Source organism: Triturus cristatus, chromosome 7 (assembly GCF_964204655.1).
Source record: "Triturus cristatus chromosome 7, aTriCri1.1, whole genome shotgun sequence".
Lineage (NCBI taxonomy): Eukaryota > Metazoa > Chordata > Amphibia > Caudata > Salamandridae > Triturus > Triturus cristatus.
In genome coordinates this window covers 1320930566-1320948835 of record NC_140590.1, presented here as the reverse complement: position 1 = coordinate 1320948835, position 18270 = coordinate 1320930566, and the positions used below count along the sequence as shown (strand labels likewise).

The following is an 18270-nucleotide window of genomic DNA, read 5'->3' as shown; positions in this document are numbered from 1 at the left end:
CACGTTGTAGGGGTCTTTGATCATTAAGTAGATGTTAGTAGTGCTGGAATTCCAGCCTGATGATTACCAAAAGGTATATAGCTTAACGAATCGCTCAAACCCATGGAGCATGTTCTTTTTCATTGCATTTTGATAATAAACTGCAGGTTGTGAGAAGCGGCACAGAAGGGAAGACTGCAGTCTTTTAATAAGGAAATCTTACATTATTCCCTTTGGTTTCATTTTTCTTTCTTTTAGATTCAGATTGCACCATAAGAAAATAGAAACATGTACTCAGAATGGAGGTCGCTGCAACTTGTGATTCAAAACGATCAGGGTCATTTGAGTGTACTTCACTGCTATCCTGAAAGTGTTGGTCGAGATGTGGCAAATGCAGTAATGCGTCCACTCGGACAAGCCTTAAATGCTCAATCTGCAGGAGGAAATGAAAGCATATTGAAAACTGATAAAGAGGTAAGACACTTACAAGTAGTTTGCTTGTGGAAGAACCAGCAGGTTTTAGGCTGGTAACTTGCGTGTTCCCCCATGAAGATTCCATCTGCTTGTGGTTTAATGATTCTGCTAATGGTTCTTAAAACTACCTTTCTGCTCTGCAGCTAGATTTGATCAGACAAATGCTTGTGGCACCTAGCGTAAATAAATTAGCATTTTACTGGGACAATCATATGTGTTTTAGGGCTCCCTTTCCCATTTTGCCTTCCTCACAACCTTTTTCCACCATCACCCGCCTTACTCAACCATGAACCCATGTGTGCCAAGAAATGTGATATTCAATGTGTCTGCTGCATCTGCCCACTAGGTCACAGTAACCCTTTGTACCAATCTAGAAAGGCAACCCTGTGGAAATGAGCATTTTTAGGGGCCCACCGGTGCAGGGTTCACCCTTATCTGTCCACGGGTCCTTAAACCACCAAAGAAGAAATCTGCACTGAAGCTGAAATATCAAATAACTAGTTTATTCATCACTCATGAGTGGGACTACATCAATACAGAACCCTCAGGAACTGTATGAGGTAGCACCTAGAATACAGAAACCAAGGGTCTTTTATACTCACTGTGTAGCTGAGTAAGCATGGAGACTCGAATAGAAGGTACAGGTACACACAGGAATAGCTATTGACGGTAGAGCTCACTCTATCCCCCTTCTTACCACTCAACCCACCATGACCAGAGGGGGGTCAACAGGAGTGCACCTGTCAGGAAGCATCTAGAGCTGGCATGCCCCATGCAACAGCTGATAGAGGTAATAATGTCAGCGCAGGATTTGTAGTGGTGCGGTAGAAATGCTTTGGTGCATTTGCTGTTTTCATTCAGGGCACTTAGTTGTATCCTCTGTAAGCAACTCCCTAGTGTCGGTGGCCCGGGTCCTTAGCACTGCACTAGAAATTCCCAAGTCACAACTTACTTAAGGTGCTGTCAAACAGGCTTGCACTTCCAGATACCACCGCTGATAGAGCCAGGCAACCACAGCGAGTCGCCGCTACCTCAGCAATGAGCAGAACACGTCCTGCGGCAGCAGCAAGTTCCGGGGACCAGTGAGGTGTGGGTGTCACTTAGGATCAGGGAGGCTCAGGCATTCACCTTCTGTACGCTGCATATTATCCACTCGATTGGAAGCTGCAGTCTGAGGCTCCACCAGCATCCCCCCGGCACCACCAGGTCCCCGCTTGCTCCTTAGTGCACCACCAGCCAGGGGCCGCCCGCTGCCTCCGCAATCTGCCATGGTCAGCTCTGCAGCAATTATGTTGGAGGTCGCAGTCTCCCCTCATCGTATAAGCCACCCCTCCATTCTTGGGCGGCACCGAAGTCTCGGGCGATGTCGAATGGCAGCGGGTGCTTACTCTAGCCATGACTCAGAGTCCAGGAATGCACAGGGACTGCCCCAGCGCTCTTCACCATTGGGGACCAAGCAGCCCCTTCCGCCGTTTGTCTCTTTCAGCACCACGCTCTCTAAGCTGCCAGCCCACTCATCTTCCGAACACGGTTCCCGATCGGAAGATGTCGATGAAGAGCTTTTTCACAGGGAAGAAGCCGACGATGAGGTAGGAGACTACGACGAGGCCTTAGGGGCCGAAGAAGGTAGCTCCGGTGAGGAGCAAGGCCTACCCGTCCAAATGGAGGATATCCCAGCGAGTCAGTCGACGGCTCCGGTCGAGGGATCGCCTTCGGGCCTTACCCAAGACCAATCCCGCAGTTCCTCGGCCCCGCCCTCTGGCCCGGCCACGGACGTTCAGCGGGAGCCATTGTTACCTAAAAAGACTGGTTTCCCTACCGCGAAACCGAAACCAATCATCGCACCGGTTCAACAGAAACCGAAAGTGAAACTGACAACTGGTCGGCTCGAGGACCACCACACCTTCGACGCCAGCCAAACCCGTCGGCTCCGACTGCCCCAAAAGGGACTTCGGTGCCGAACTCGCTGCAGCCGATGTCGGCGCCGACCCAAAAAGAAAATCCATCGGTACCGTCAAAGCGCCAAGGCCCCCGGCACCGAAGCAATCGGCACCAGCCATCAATGTGAAAATGGCCACTGCATCGCTATCCACCTCGAAGGCACCTACTAAGGTACATTCATCGTCGACGGCTACTACCCCTCCTCGGCTCGATGACCCGGTGACTTCGAAGAAGTCCACACCTGCCTCGACGGAACCTCTCGGCGCCAAAGAACCGTCGGCGTTCCAGGTGCAACAAGTGGCAGCGTCCTTGCAACGCATCAGGGAAAAGGCAGCCCTCCAGACCTCGTCGGGCTCCGAACCGAAACTGGCACAGAAGGCACCTTCGGCACCAGCCAACATCACCTTTGGTTTGCCGCCATCCACGGCGCCGAAGATGTTCGAAATCAGAACCCCCGTTACCCAGACAAGGTCCCCATCTACCGAACACTCGACTACTGGGACATCGCCGTCCCACTTCATCGATGCCGACACCGGCAGGCTTATGCTCCGAAAGCGGAAGATCACTTCAGGGCACGCTTTGGACTCTTATAGGATCCCGCTAAAACAAAAAATGCCGGCGGAACCAGTTCTTTATGAACGCATCCACACCTCTTACACAGATCCATCATTCTCTCCAACGCACTCCGACACGGATGCAGTGGAGGACTACATGGGTGACGACGCCACATACCCCGAAGACATGGACCCTGAGGGCCAGCAAGACCCTGATCAGGTCTGGGATGACCCCGTAGAGCCAGGTGCCGCTCTGGATACACAGGACACACAACTTTATGGCGCAAAAACGTCCCCCACAGAGGACACTGCTGCATTCAACGCCCTCATTGAACGGGCCGCAGCCAATCATGGAGTGCAACTCCACTCGGACACTATCGAGGATGATTTCTTGGTGGACACTTTCGCATCCTCCGAGAGGACTGTAAAAACTCTGCCCATGTTAAAAGGTGTCCTCAAGCCAGCAAAGAACACTTTCAAAGAGACAACCAGGGCACGGCTAATAAACCCCAGGATCGAGAAAAAATACAAACCCGCACCTGGGGACCCCACGTACATTAGGAGCCAATTGCCTCTGGACTCCATTGTGGTTGCCAATGCTCGCAAACGGGCACACTCGCAGACAACTGGTGATGCTCCTCCCCCGGACAAAGAGTCCAAGGTTCTAGAGACCTCCGGCAAACGGATTGCAGCCCAGGCAGTAAACATATGGCGCATCGCCAATACACAGGCCCTCCTAGCTCGCTACGACCGCTCACACTATGACACGCTAGAGTCCCTACTCCAACACCTGTCAGACGAGTACAAAGAGGCAGCGGAGCTCCTCATCAGGGAGGGACAACTGCTCACAAACGCATCCATCAAGTGTGCACTAGATGCTGCAGACACTGCTGCAAGGGCAATAAACACCAGCGTCATGCTACGACGACACGCCTGGTTACGAATCTCTGGATTCAAACCTGAGGTCCAAAATAACATCCTCAATCAACCGGTCAACCCCGACTACTTATTTGGACCGGAGGTTGACGCCACCTTAGAAAAGATAAAAGACACGGACACTGCGAAGTCAATGGGGCCTCTGCAAACGCAGACATTTCGTAGTGGCTCCTTTAGTCGCCCCGGAAATAGAGGTGCAGGTAGAGGACAGGGGGCACAGCAAACCTACAATAAAGGGGGCACACAGAGTTCCTACAATAAAAACACCCGAGGTGGATATCGTGGCTCCAGCACCAAGGGCAGAGGACGCGGTTACGGCAATACCAGGTCCTCCCCTAAGAACAAACAGTGACGCCCTCTCCCTTCCCCCCGACCACATAACACCTGTCGGGGGGAGACTTCAGCGGTTCCTGTCCACGTGGAATTCCATCACCACAGACAGGTGGGTCAAAGATGTTATCCAACACGGTTACTGTCTCGAATTAACCTCCACTCCACCCACCATACCGCCAAGGCACCGTCCTATGTCCTCAGAGCACTTAGCGTTATTACAGCAGGAAGCGCTAAGTATGCTGCAAAAAGGCGCAATAGAGGTCGTGCCCGTACACCAGCAGGCAACAGGGGTGTACTCTCTGTACTTCTTAATACCAAAAAAGGACGGGTCACTCAGACCTATCCTAGACCTGAGACCCCTCAACCAATACATTCTCTCAGAGCATTTTCACATGCTCACCCTGCAGCAGGTTCTCCCGCTCCTCAGACAGGGGGATTTCCTAGCCACGCTAGACCTCAAAGATGCGTATTTCCACATACCCATACACCCATCACACAGAAAATATCTCCGGTTCACCATTCAGGGTCAGCACTATCAATTCAAAGTCCTCCCCTTCGCAGTGACAACAGCACCCAGAGTTTTCACAAAGTGCCTAGCTACCGTGGCTGCACATCTACGGAGGCAACACGTTCACGTCTACCCTTACCTGGACGACTGGCTTGTTCAGGCAAAGTCAGCCCAGCAATGTGCCAGCCACATGTCCCGCACCATTCAGCTTCTTCACAGTCTGGGATTCTCACTAAATTACCCAAAATCACATCTCCAACCCGCACACGTACAACAGTACCTAGGTGCGACCATAGACACTCTGGCAGCCACAGCTCAGCCAAATTTAGTGAGGATCAACAGCATGCAAATGCTGATTTCCAAATTCAAACCCCAACACTCCCTTCCTGCGCGAGTGTTCATGCAGTTGATAGGCATGATGGCCTCCTGCATTTTCATAGTCCCACACGCAAGACTACATATGCGCCCGCTTCAGGAGTGCTTAGCACGTCAATGGAATCAGGCTCACGGGCAATTAAAAGACCTAGTGTTGGTGAGCCGTCGGGCATACAACTCTCTGCATTGGTGGAATCCACAAAACCTTTGCAAGGGCCGACCGTTCCAAGAGCCTGTTCCACAAATAATACTGACAGCGGACGCGTCTCTCCAGGGATGGGGAGCTCATGTACTCAATTACACAGTGCAGGGACTATGGACAACACAACAAAAGAAGATGCACATCAACCTTCTGGAACTGTTGGCAATCTTCCTAGCCATGAAGGCATTCAAAGTACATCTGTGCAACAAGGTCGTGTTGATCCGGACGGACAACATGACTGCCATGTACTACATACAGAAACAGGGAGGAACACACTCCACAATTGTCTCATCTGGCTCAGAGCATGTGGAAGTGGGCCATTCAGAGGAACATATTCCTCATGGCGGAACACCTCCCAGGCAAGGACAACCAGATGGCGGATCTGCTCAGCAGACACAGCCACCAGATGCACAAGTGGGAGTTACACCCATCAGTACTCCAACCGTACTTCCAGCAGTGGGGTCATCCAGAGATAGACCTATTCGCGACAAGCGAAAACGCAAAATGCCAAAGCTTTGCCGCCAGGTTCCCACATCCACAGTCGCAGGGCAATGCGATATGGATGAACTGGTCCGGCAGATTTGCGTACGCTTTTCCCCCAGCTCCATTGATACCGCTGGTGGCACGCAAACTGCGACAGCACTCAATGACACTCATCCTGGTTGCTCCAACATTGGCACGCCAGCCATAGTACACAACCTTTCTGGAACTTTCCGTTGTGCCGCATCAAAGGCTGCGGATCAAACCCGCGCTTTTGACGCAGAACCATGGAGAAATTCAGCACCCAGATCCGCAACAGCTGAACCTGGCAATCTGGCTCCTGAAGTCCTAGAGTTTGGCTACCTAAACCTGCCACCTGACTGTATGGAGATCATTAAGGAGGCCAGGAGACCCACTACCAGAGCTTGCTATGCAGCTAAATGGAAGAGGTTTGTCATTTATTGCAACAACAATGACATTAACCCGCTAGACGCATCCATTCAAAATATAATCTGTTACCTCTTACACCTATACCGATGCAATCTGGCATACACCTCAATATGTATCCATTTGACCGCAATAGCAGCCTATCTCCAGAACAGGCAGCACCTCTCTTTATTCAGAGTGCCTGCCATCAAAGCTTTCTTGGAGGGACTTAAACGAGTAATTCCCCCAAGACACCCACCAGCACCGGTGTGGAACCTCAACTTGGTCATCACCCGACTGATGGGTCCACCCTTCGAACCTCTCCACTCATGTGAGATTCATTTCCTCACCTGGAAAGTAGCTTTCCTAGTGGCAATCACTTCGTTAAGAAGAGTTAGTGAACTCCAGGCACTAACCATTCAAGAGCCATTCATACAGGTTCACGCAAACAGGGTCGTACTACGTACCAACCCCAAATTCATGCCTAAAGTAATATCGCAGTTCCACATGAATCAAACTATTGAACTGCCTGTCTTCTTTCAAAATCCACAGAATGTAGCAGAGAGAATGCTCCATACACTAGATGTAAAGAGAGCCCTCATGTACTATATAGACAGAACTAAGGTCTTCAGGAAGACAAAACAACTTTTCGTTGCCTTTTCTCCACAGCACAAGGGCAACGCCATTTCCAAAGCAGGTATAGCCAGATGGATCGTTAAATGTATTCAAATTTGCTATCAAAAGGCTAAACGCACATTAACGATTCCCCCACGAGCCCACTCAACACGTAAGCTAGGGGCGTCCATGGCTTTCCTGGGAAACATTCCTTTACAGGAAATATGTAGAGCAGCCACATGGTCCACTATACATACATTTACCAAACACTACTGTGTAGATGTACACTCAAAACAGCAGGCAGCTGTAGGACAGGCTGTAATCAAAACTCTTTTTCAGACCGCTGCAGCTGGCACTGGTAGCCGCCGCTAATAGGAGGTACTGCTATGTATTCTATGCACAGATATGAATTCAGCAGCCCACATGCCTCGAACTGAATATGCTACTTACCAGTATGCATCTGTTCTTGGCATGTAGGGCTGCTGACATTCATATCGCCCACCCTCCTCCCCGGCGCCTGTAGCAGCTGCAGCTCTCAGAATTACTGTATAGCATGGTCATCACTTTCTGTATCTACTCCATCACTGCCACAATGGCGATAAACAATCTGAGGATGGAGAGGATGCCCATGCGCACTGTAGTCCAGGGGAGGAGTCACCTATCTCAGGATACTTCGAAGACTCTTCCAGGACAACAACGTGCAAACATCCGGACCCAACACTAGGCGGCGATCTATGCACAGATATGAATGTCAGCAGCCCTACATGCCAAGAACAGATGCATACTGGTAAGTAGCATATTCAATGTGTGTGTATGGTGAGATATAGGAACCTATATCTCTGTGAGGAGTGCTAACACTACCTCACACAGGCTGCAGTAGCAGGCCTGTGGTGTCAGATTGAGAATGCTTCCCAGGGGTGGCATAATGCATGCTGCAGCCCCTGGTAGGCCTGTGAAGTGCCTATGCCCTAGGTACCTAAGGTACCATATACTAGGGGCTCATAAGGTACCACAGTATCCAATCACTAGTGCATCTAATATGCACACCAAATCGTTTAGAGAGAACAGAGAGACTGGGGCCCTGATTAGCAGGGACCCAGCCAGACTATAGCCAGAAACCAGTGTATACATCAGAAAAAAAGTGGGGGCAGCATAAGTACAGATCCTACTCTCCTACACAATCCCCCCCCCCCCAAACGCAGGGACATTAAACTAACCTTGACCAGTTGAGTCTTCATGTCCTAAGTGGAAATACCTTGAGAGTCCATATGCATTGGCATGTTGGGTCCCAGGTCTGTTCCACTGTATAGTCCATCCCCTGAAGGGAAATGGACCACCTGAGCAGTTTAGGATTTTCACCTTTCATCTGTTTGAGCCATAGGAGGGGCTTGTGGTCAGTCTGAACAATGAAGTGAGTGCCAAACAAGTATGGCCTCAGCTTCTTCAGGGCCCACACCACAGCAAAGGCCTCCCTCTCTATAGCTGACCAACGTTTCTCTCTAGGGGTCAGCCTTCTGCTTATGAAAGCTACTGGCTGGTCTTGACCTTCATCATTAAGTTGAGACAGTACAGCTCCCACACCCAGCTCTGAAGCATCTGTTTGAACAATGAACTTCTTTTTGTAATCTGGACTCTGCAAGATGGGGGCAGTGCACATTGCCTGCTTGAGGTCATCAAATGCCTTTTGACAGCTAGCGGTCCACTGAACCTTTTTTGGCATTTTCTTGGTGGTCAGATCATTTCAGGGGGTCACTATAGATCCATATCCCTTAACAAACCTCCTATAGTACCCAGTTAGGCCTAAAAAGGCTCTAACCTGTGTCTGGGTTGTTGGAGCTACCCATTCCATTATGGTTTGGATTTTGCTCTGCAATGGTTGAACCTGGCCTCCACCTACAAGGTGGCCTTGGTATACAACCTGGCTCTGCCCTATCTGGCACTTGGTGGCCTTGATAGTGAGGACTGCTTTTTGCAGGGCCTTCAAAACATTTCTGAGGTGGACCAGGTGATCCTGCCAGGTGAGACTAAAGACAGCAATATCATCAAGATAAGCTGAGCAATAGGTTTCCATACCAGTCAGAGCTTTATTCACCAACCTCTGAAAAGTGGCAGGTGCATTTTTCAAACCAAGGGGCATTACCACAAAGTGATAGTGCCCACCAGGGGTTGAAAATGATGTTTTGGCCTTGGCATCATCAGCTAACTTAATTTGCCAGTAGCCAGCTGTTAGGTCAAATGTTCTAAGATACTTGGCTGAGGCCAAAGTTTCTATAAGTTCATCTGCCCTGGGAATTGGATAGGCATCAGTCCTGGTGACTGCATTGAGGCCTCTGTAGTCAACACAAAACCTCATTTATTTCTTACCTCCCTGGGTATGAGGTTTTGGCACAAGGACTACTGGGCTAGCCCAAGGGCTATCTGAAGGCTCAATAACACCTAGTTCCAACATTTTCTGGACTTCAGTCCTGATACAATCCCTGACATGGTCAGGTTGCCTGTAGATTTTATTCTTTACAGGCAGACTGTCTCCAGTGTCCACCTCATGGGTGCACCAGGAAGTCTGACTTGGGGTCAGGCTAAACAGATGTCTGAACTGTTGCAGAACTTGTCTGCATTCAGTTTGCTGATGCTCAGTGAGGCTGCTTGCCAAAGCAACACAATTAACTGATCCATCATCAGGGTTCTGTGAGAGCAGGTCAGGCAGAGGGTCACTCTCCTCCTCCTGGTCCTCATCAGTTGCCATGAGCAAGCCCATGTCAGCCCTGTCCACATATGGCTTAAGTCTGTTGACAGGGAGCACCCTAAGGGGGCTCCTGGGAGTTCCAAGATCCACCAAGTAGGTGACTTCTCCCTTTTTCTCAACAATGGTATGGGGGCCACTCCATTTGTCCTGGAGGGCTGCTGGGGGCCACAGGCTCCAACACCCACACTTTCTGGCCTGGCTGATAAACAGTCAGAACAGCCTTTTGGTCATGCCAACCTTTTTGTAATTCTTGGCTAGCCTCAAGGTTTTCAGTTGCCTTCTTCATGTACTCTGCCATCCGGGAGCGGAGACCAAGTACATAGTCCATCACATCCTGTTTGGGAGGTTTGAGAGGTAACTCCCAGCCCTTCTTCACTAAACATAATGGTCCTCTAACAGGGTGCCCAAACAGAAGTTCAAAAGGGCTGTAGCCAACCCCCTTCTGTGGAACCTCCCTGTATGCAAACAGAAGGCAGGGAAGTAAAAGGTCCCATTTTCGCCTAAGCTTTTCTGGGAGACCTTTAATCATTCCCTTTAGGGTTTTGTCGAATCTCTCAACTAACCCATTGCATTGTGGGTGATAGGGAGCAGTGAATTTATAATTGACACCACACTCCTTCCACATTGCTTTTAGATATCCTGGCATAAAGTTTTTACCTCTGTCAGATATGACCTCCTTAGGGAAACCCACTCTGGAGAAGACTCCAATGAGGCCTCTTGCTACCACAGGGGCTGTGGTAGTCCTTGGGGGTATAGCTTCTGGATACCTGGTGGCATGATCCACTATCACCAGTATAAATCTGTGCCCAGATGCAGTTGGAGGGTCAAGGGGACCAACAATGTCAATCCCTACCCTTTCAAAGGGAACCCCCACCACAGGTAGTGGTATCAGGGGGGCCTTTGTTGTGCCACCTGACTTGCCACTGGCTTGGCAAGTAACACAGGAGCGAAAAAACTCCTTGGTGTCCTCAGACCTGTGTGGCCAATGAAAATGTGGAACAAGCCTGTCCCAGGTCTTGTTTTGGCCCAAGGGTCCTGCCAATGGGATGTCATGTGCTAGGGTCAAGAGGAACCCCCTAAACATCTGAGGTATTACCAACCTCCTGGTGGCTCCAGGGGTAGGATCTCTAGCCTCAGAATTTAGGAGCCCCTCATCCCAATAAACGTTATGGGACCCACTAGCACTCCCAGCAGCCTCAGCAGCAGCTTGCTGCCTGAGGGGTTCAAGAGAGGGGCAGCACTGTTGCTTCTTACTCAGATCTTCCCTGGAAGGTCCCCCTGCCCCCAAGAACTCAACCTGATCAGGTATGCCCAACATCTCAGCATGAGTCCATAATTCTACTTCAGACCAGGCTGAAGTCTCCAGATCATTGCCCAACAAACATTCGACAGGGAGGTCTGCACTGACTACTACATTGTTTTAGGCCAGTTACCCCTCCCCAGGAGAAATTCACAACTGCCAGACTATGGTTGGTCCTGACATTGCTTGCATTGGTCACCTGGTACATTTCACCAAGGGTGATCTGTGCAGGGTCCACTAGATCATCTGCCACCATGGTGACACAAGCACCTGTGTCCCTGAATGCCAAAGCCTGTTTGTCATTTATGGTATGCTGCTGTTTGTACTTGCCCAGATTACTAGGGCTCACTAGGAAGGACATATTAAGGTCTCCCTCACAAACTAGCAATGCCTGTGTTGGTACTCTGACTAGGCCAGAGTCCACATCAGAACCCAGGGTCAACCCTACTACACCCTTACTCTGGTTACCACCTCTACCAATGACTGCACTAGGGGGAACAGCTGCCTTAGGGGCTGGCGTGGTGGTGGTTTGGTCTTTGGACTTGGTACAATCAGAAGTCCAGTGCCCTTTCTGTTTACAGAATTTGCACCAGGGCTTCTTTTGGCCTTTTCCCTTTGTAGACTGTGAATCCCCACCAGATGCAGATTTTTGGGGCCCTTGTGAAGACTTCTGGTCTTTTGACTTATCCCCACCTTTATCTGAGCCTTTAGGATCTTGCTTCTTGGTGTCACCCCCCTTGGTTCTGTGTTTTCTGCCTCACCCTGGTTCTGACCCATTTGTCTGCCTTCTTTCCCAATTCTTGGGGAGAGGATAGATCAGAGTCCGCCAGGTATTGATGCAACAACTTGTTTTGGCAATTATTAAGGATCTGTTCTCTCATGATAAGATTATACAATCCCTTAAAATCAGTAACTCTACTACCAACCAGCAAACCTTCTAGAGCCTTGGTTGCACAATCAACAAAGTCAGTCCAATCCTGAGTCTGTGCTTTCTGGGTATCTCTGAACTTCAAATGCAAAAAGAACTATTGATGGACAGAATGCAGAACTATGTCATACATTCACCCCAGTACAGAGATCTGGGCCTAAATCCATCGTTATTTTGCTCACCACGCCACCCCAGTTCAGACATGGCCATATGCAAATCAGTCTTGACCCTGTGCCTCATGGGAACAGTCCAGCCCGAACTGCCAAGCCATGTCTTCCCTGGACCGGAATCAAGCATCCTAGGACCAATTTCGGGGTTTCACCCCTCTTCAGCCAGGATAGCTTGTTTCCAGTGGCATGGAGATTCACGTCTGAGCATACCCGTCCCACTCGGGGTGACAAATGCAAAAAGAACTATTGATGGACAGAATGCAGAGCAATGTCATACATTCACCCCAGTACAGAGATCTGGGCCTAAATCCATCGTTTTTTTGCTTACCATGCCATTCCAGTTTGGACCCAGCCATATGCAAATCAATCTTGACCCTGTGCCCCATGAGAACAGTCCAGCCCGAACTGCCAGGCCAGGTCCTCCCTGGACTGTAAACAAGCATCCTAGTATCTCTGAACTTCAACCTGTACTGTTCAGTGGTTAAGCCAAACCCATCTATCAAAGCACTCTTCAGGGCTTCATAGTCATTAGCATCCTCTTCTCTAACAGTGAGGCGCTTGTCTCTACCTTTATCAGAAAATAGAGAGCCACAAGATTGCTGCCCACTGTTTCTGGGGGACCTGCTGAACTTTACAGGCCCTCTCCATAGCAGTTATCCACTTGTGGATTTCATCCCCACTTTGGTAGGGAGCAACAACCTTGGACAGGTTCCTATGGTCTGGAATATATTCTCTACCTCTAGGGACACTGTTGCTGCCACTTAGGGGTATCTAACCCCTCTTTTCTAGAAGCTCTCTGGAGCTCAAAGGCTTCTCTATCTAAGGCCAATTGTTTGGTTCTGAGGGCAAGCCTAGCTTCCTCATACTGGAGCATCTTGTACCTTCTTTCAGAGGAGGTGTCTCTATGAAAGTATGAGTTCCTCTGGTGGACGGATTCTCTGTTAGAGTGGTATGAGTGGTCAGATTCCCTTGAAGGGGACCTAGGCCTCTCTTCCACTCCATCAGTCCTCTTAGGGAGGATTCTTCTGTCCTGTTCGGACCTTTCTGGGTCTGGCCCTTCAATCGCAGAGTCCTGGTCATCCTGATGTTCATCATCAGACCCAGACACTGTAATTGACCCACCCCCTGATCCAGATGCACCAGCTTCTAGAGCCAGTTTAAGATCATCTGCTACTAGTAGATTTATCAGGTGTTCTTTGGAGGGACTCTGTCCTTGCTTCAGGTGTCTTGCAACACACATGGCCTTCAAGTCAAAGTAGGTCATGTCCTTGTACTGAGGCTGGGTGGACCCACTGGCTCCACCTTTTAAGGACATTCTAGTGTTGTGCAGTGTTGTACTACCTACACTAGTTTGTGGCCTACTGAACCTAGCTTGAGCTGTAGCAAGGGTGTGCTATCCCTTCACAAACAGCTCTAACTTCAATAGAACTTATTGATACTAAGCTTGACTTTATATGTACCTTGAGTACCTTTAGTGGTTTTCAGTTAGTAATTCAAACAGAGATTTTCTAGTAAAACAATGGCAAGCTGGAATCCCACACGCTGCCCACCAATGTGAGCAGTTGGCCTGGCATATGCTGGTCACTAGTTATAGTGGCTACCTTGCACCAGTCCAATTCGGCTCTTATGGTAGATAGGTTTAAGACAACCTTTTAAAGAAAGCTATCGTAGTGGTAGCTGTGGAGAGCAGCCTTCAGGCTAAGTCTCAGAGGAATGTAAAGCAGCTTGTTTTACCTTATAATCTCTTGAATTGCCAAATGAAAGGACACCACACAGGTGTGTATATATATATCAAATATATATGTATTTATTACTAGACACACTCTACTAATCCCTTTGAGATTAGAAGCCAGGTGCACATTCAAATGTCAACGTTTCACAATAGATTAAGCACAAATATGGCTGGAGCCCTAGGGGCGTACCAGACCCTATACTAAAAAAATGGTATAAGAAGGTCGACTTGCAAAATGACAAGGCCTCGGGCCTGGGTAATCGCTGGGGCTTCACTACTGCAGTGTTAGCAGGTAAGTAACAGGCCCACGGGAGACGCGTGCAGTGTGTGAACACAGCCGCGTGTTCCCTATTGATTACAATGGTGCAAGTCGGTTTGATTTTTAAAGTTTTGGGGTACTTCGAGGAAGTCTACAAGCAAGCCACTTACAAGGTAAGTACTTCGAGGGCCAACATACACTAGGGCACTGGAGTGCTCAGAAATGGTACTGGGTAAAGGCCTCGGGTGACAGGCGTGTGTTGAAAGAGCCTGAAAAAGTTACTTAACAGATTAGAATATTAAGATTTCTTTGTGAAATAACAATTCAGGAACGTTGTAATATGGATGAGCTATTAAATTTATTATTTTCCTGAATAGGTGAAGTGGACCATGGAGGTAGTTTGCTATGGTTTGACGCTTCCACTAGATGGCGATACAGTCAAATTTTGTGTGGACATATATACAGACTGGATGATGGCCCTCGTGTCTCCCAAAGATTCCATTCCTCATCCAGTTATCAAGGAACCAAACCTGTACATTCAAATCATTTTGAAACACCTTCAAAATCTTTTTGTACCAAGGTAAGTGGAACGCATTCAGTGCAGAAGTGGAAAGCATTTGGTGCAGATTTTGTTTATATAAATATTTCTAGACAAATTTCTCCCATGACTTCGATTCCATAACATCTGCTAAAAAGACTATTTCACTTGTTGGGATGTGGCGATGAGCAGGAATACGTTTTCCAGCCTACCCCCAGGATCAAGAACAACATCCTGCTCAGACACAGAGAATGAGGTATGAGGCAATCTTATCTGCACCTGTTATTAAATTTGGTCAAAAGTTTTTTTTTTTTCTTTTTGGCTTATTTAGGGTGCTAGGGATCTGAGATTCAATACCTCTAAATCTCCAATAAGGTTATACACAAAAGAAGAATATGATCCAGCACACCATAGAAATTATATACAGTGCAATAAGTAAATTCCAACAGAAGTGAATCCAATCAGCAGGTTCCGTTTAAAAATTCTTTATTCAATGTTCTTCTTAAAATCTGCGTAGCCAACGCGTTTCGTCCTTATGGACTTCTTCAGGGCAAAGTTCTTATTTCATCGGACTTTTCTTTATACGTTCCCACAAGTCTTAAAGCAGCGCACGTTCTTTCTTATATGGACCACATTGGTTTATGATCGTTTTGAGTATCCTGTGGCGCAATTCTCAGTATGGCATTTCCCATATAAGGGTGTCCATGTGATCATCCTCTGACATCAAAACAGCACCAACTGTCCTATAAGTCAGTAAGAAACAGAAATCACACCTCTTAAAGAAACACTTCTTAAAGTAGGCTGATCTCTCGCCCTTCCATTAGCTCTACCTCGTCCCTCTGTCCCTCCACCACAATGTATGTCCACTGGGGCCTGCGCCCTGTACAGTGCTCAGTTTCTAGACCGCTAGGGTCGTGCTTTAGAAATACCATGCTTAAACAGTTTTTGAAGTCCTTAAGCAGCACCACTGAATACAAGTAAACAGGCAAATATTTCTAAGTTCGATGTAAAAAAAATATATATATACTTTGAGTGTGAGAGACCTTGGATTAGTGACAACTGTCTAAAGTTAACTGAGTTTGTGTTGTGCACCACAAACTTCCTACAGCTGATGGGTAACTTAGACACAACTTGTTTTTACCACAAAAAGACTAAATGGAACAGCGTATCTACAACAGCAGCTATAATTCTCCTTCTAGCCCTCCTTCTGCTTGACATCCAGTGGCACAGTGTGCCTCGTCCCCAAACCTCTGCCCATCTACTAGTCCTATATATTGAGTTGATGGTGATGGTTTACAAATCTCTATGCATACAATCAAATCTGCATTCCTACAGAATCCTTACAAACTTCTGGAAGTGAAATCTGTAATCTGGTCCCTTGTTTGGGGCGTGGGTCAACTGTTGTGCTTGACATCAGGCAGTAGATTTTACAGTTAGATGATGGAGATACGGCTGAGTTGATTTTATTGGCTTTATCCGTGACGGAAGGTCTTGTAGACCACAGGCTGCTTGTGTCCAATCTTTAACAGGCAGATCAAAATGTATTCACTTGAGACCATTTATATTAATCGCGCAGTTTCACCTCTTCTGTCCCCCAGGGCTGTGCCTCATCGTCCCATTTATCATTTTATGGTTCACCTGACAAATTGCTGTTCATGTTCTATGGCATGTGCACTCGCATATATCCTTACGGACCCAAAAGTATGGTGTGGGGTGTGACTGAGGGCAAGAGAGGGAGTTAGAGAAATACCATGCTTCAGACATTAAAAACGGATGGCCTAGGAGTGCATTTTGCTTTATAGTAATTTTTAAAATCGACTAGACAATGCAGCATTTTGAAAAAGAAATAACTTAAGTTAACAACTACTATAGTGATTCAAGAGCTTCCCTCAAAGCAATCAAGTTAATGGCAAATGGTGCAGCTTGAAGTGGAAAACACCTAACACACCTCCCATACTGCCCACATATCCCCAATAAATTAGCTTTGAAAGCGCATTTTGATAAGTATTGTTTAAAAAACCATGGGATTCTGATTATTTGGAACTGCATGGTTTCCGATTATTATGTACTGCATGGTATTGTCAACACGTCTAAGTGTGGTGATGAAAGGAAACTGATTCATTAGTATTGCCTGTTCCATAACAAGTGACCTTGGCAGGGCTGCCATTCTACCTGGCCGGACACTAAAACCTTCACAAAATTGATCAGGAAACATCTGAAATTAGCTGAATCCTTGTCTTAATAACCCCCAAGCGAAGCACAGCGTCACATTTCATTTACTGCTGTCGGAAATAAACCTGAATAGAATGTTTACGCCTCGTAGAGACACTTCAGAAACCATAGAGTTGCAGCAGAGTAGTGGTAATACTCTGGCATTTCTTTTGCTGGTTTCCAAGTTTTCACAGGCAAAATCGTGTGGATTTGCTCTTGCCTACCAATAAAATAATACGGTATGCCACTTTACACACTGTTTTCCCAATTCCTCCATTATTTCTGGAGAGATTAGTGTGTAGAAAAACTCTGGCTGCAAGTCCAATCCTCACTCAATTCAGAATGGAAAATTGGGTGGAAACAGTGTTTGTGCCTGATTTTACCACTGCTGTAGGGTTAAACGTGTAAATATTACATGTGTAGACTGATATACGAAATATTTCAGGTTTCCCCAAAAATAGTATGGTATTAGTTCAGGAAGTGAGCAAGGAGAAAATAGCCACGAGTATGGCTGTTAGCCCGAAAAAGGGTTGTCCAATCAAGAGTGAACCATTAGGTTGTGTTGTGGTGCTCGAAACATTCTTCGAATTTGTAATGGCCTGTAAGGAAAGAGGACCTCTTTGTAGAAGAGTTGTGGTAATGCTTGCATGTCTCCCCTCTAATTCTGGTAATAATAATAATCCACAGAAACCCTTGGAGAAAAGAATAAAATGAAAGCTATCATTGTCAGTGATGTGGACACTTGCTTGAATCTGATAGTAGGTGTTGTCGTATTTTCTATGTAAATTATTCTTTCAAAGTTATTGCACTTGTTTACGTTTTAAATGCATGCTGTAAATTTTATGTTTTTAAGAGCGCATTTAGCCTCAATATGATATAAACAGTTCCTCGTTTGGTCTGAGGAATCAAATACTCTAGAAATATCATGATGGGTGTCAGTGTTTAGAAGTGGTTAATGTGAACAGTGTGTTTATACTGCCAAGAGTACAGTTCACCTTACTGAGTCTACAAAGCACTTAAGTGATCATAATTGTTTGTCAGACTTAGATTAGATCAGCTACCGCTGTTTGCAGATGGGGACGTATGGGTGTATTGTCTTGAGTATACTATGACATGTAGAGGTGAAATAAGGTAAGGTTTTCACTGATTTCAGCAAAGATAAATTATTGTAATGATCTTTACGAAGGCTTGCCTTAAAAGTTAGCATTTAAAATTGCAGTATCAACAGAATAATGTCTTTACTAATAAACCACACTCCGATTCAAGCACATGAAACATTCCTGGACTGCTTCAGTTTGCTTCCTATCCATGAATAAGGACTTTACAAATGTCTCAGTAATGGATAAGTCCATACATATGGGTGATTCCATAGAGCCAGAGACCAAGATGGCCACATCGCTCTGAAGCTTCCTCGCACAGTGCCCGCAGTGCAACAGCATCCTGTTTTTGGCTCGCATCTCAGCATGAAAAAGAACAATGTATGACGAGTGCAATCAGGCCCGGCTCCAGCAATTTTTATTTGGGTGGGCCAAGGGTGCATTTGGGTGGGTCACTGCGGGCCCAATT

General features: G+C 47.3%; 1 protein-coding gene across 6 annotated transcripts in view; it reads left to right on the top strand.

The window, feature by feature from the left end:
* Positions 1–18270, top strand: part of RALGAPB (Ral GTPase activating protein non-catalytic subunit beta) — a 2310294-nt gene that overhangs the window by 82839 nt on the left and 2209185 nt on the right. For all 6 annotated transcript variants that reach the window (XM_085618929.1, XM_085618931.1, XM_085618928.1 and 3 more), the window contains exons 2-3: positions 238–453; positions 14333–14535. In XM_085618929.1, the coding sequence (XP_085475055.1) occupies positions 268–453; positions 14333–14535 (389 nt within the window). In that variant the 5' untranslated portion in view covers positions 238–267. The remainder of the gene's footprint in view (positions 1–237; positions 454–14332; positions 14536–18270) is intronic.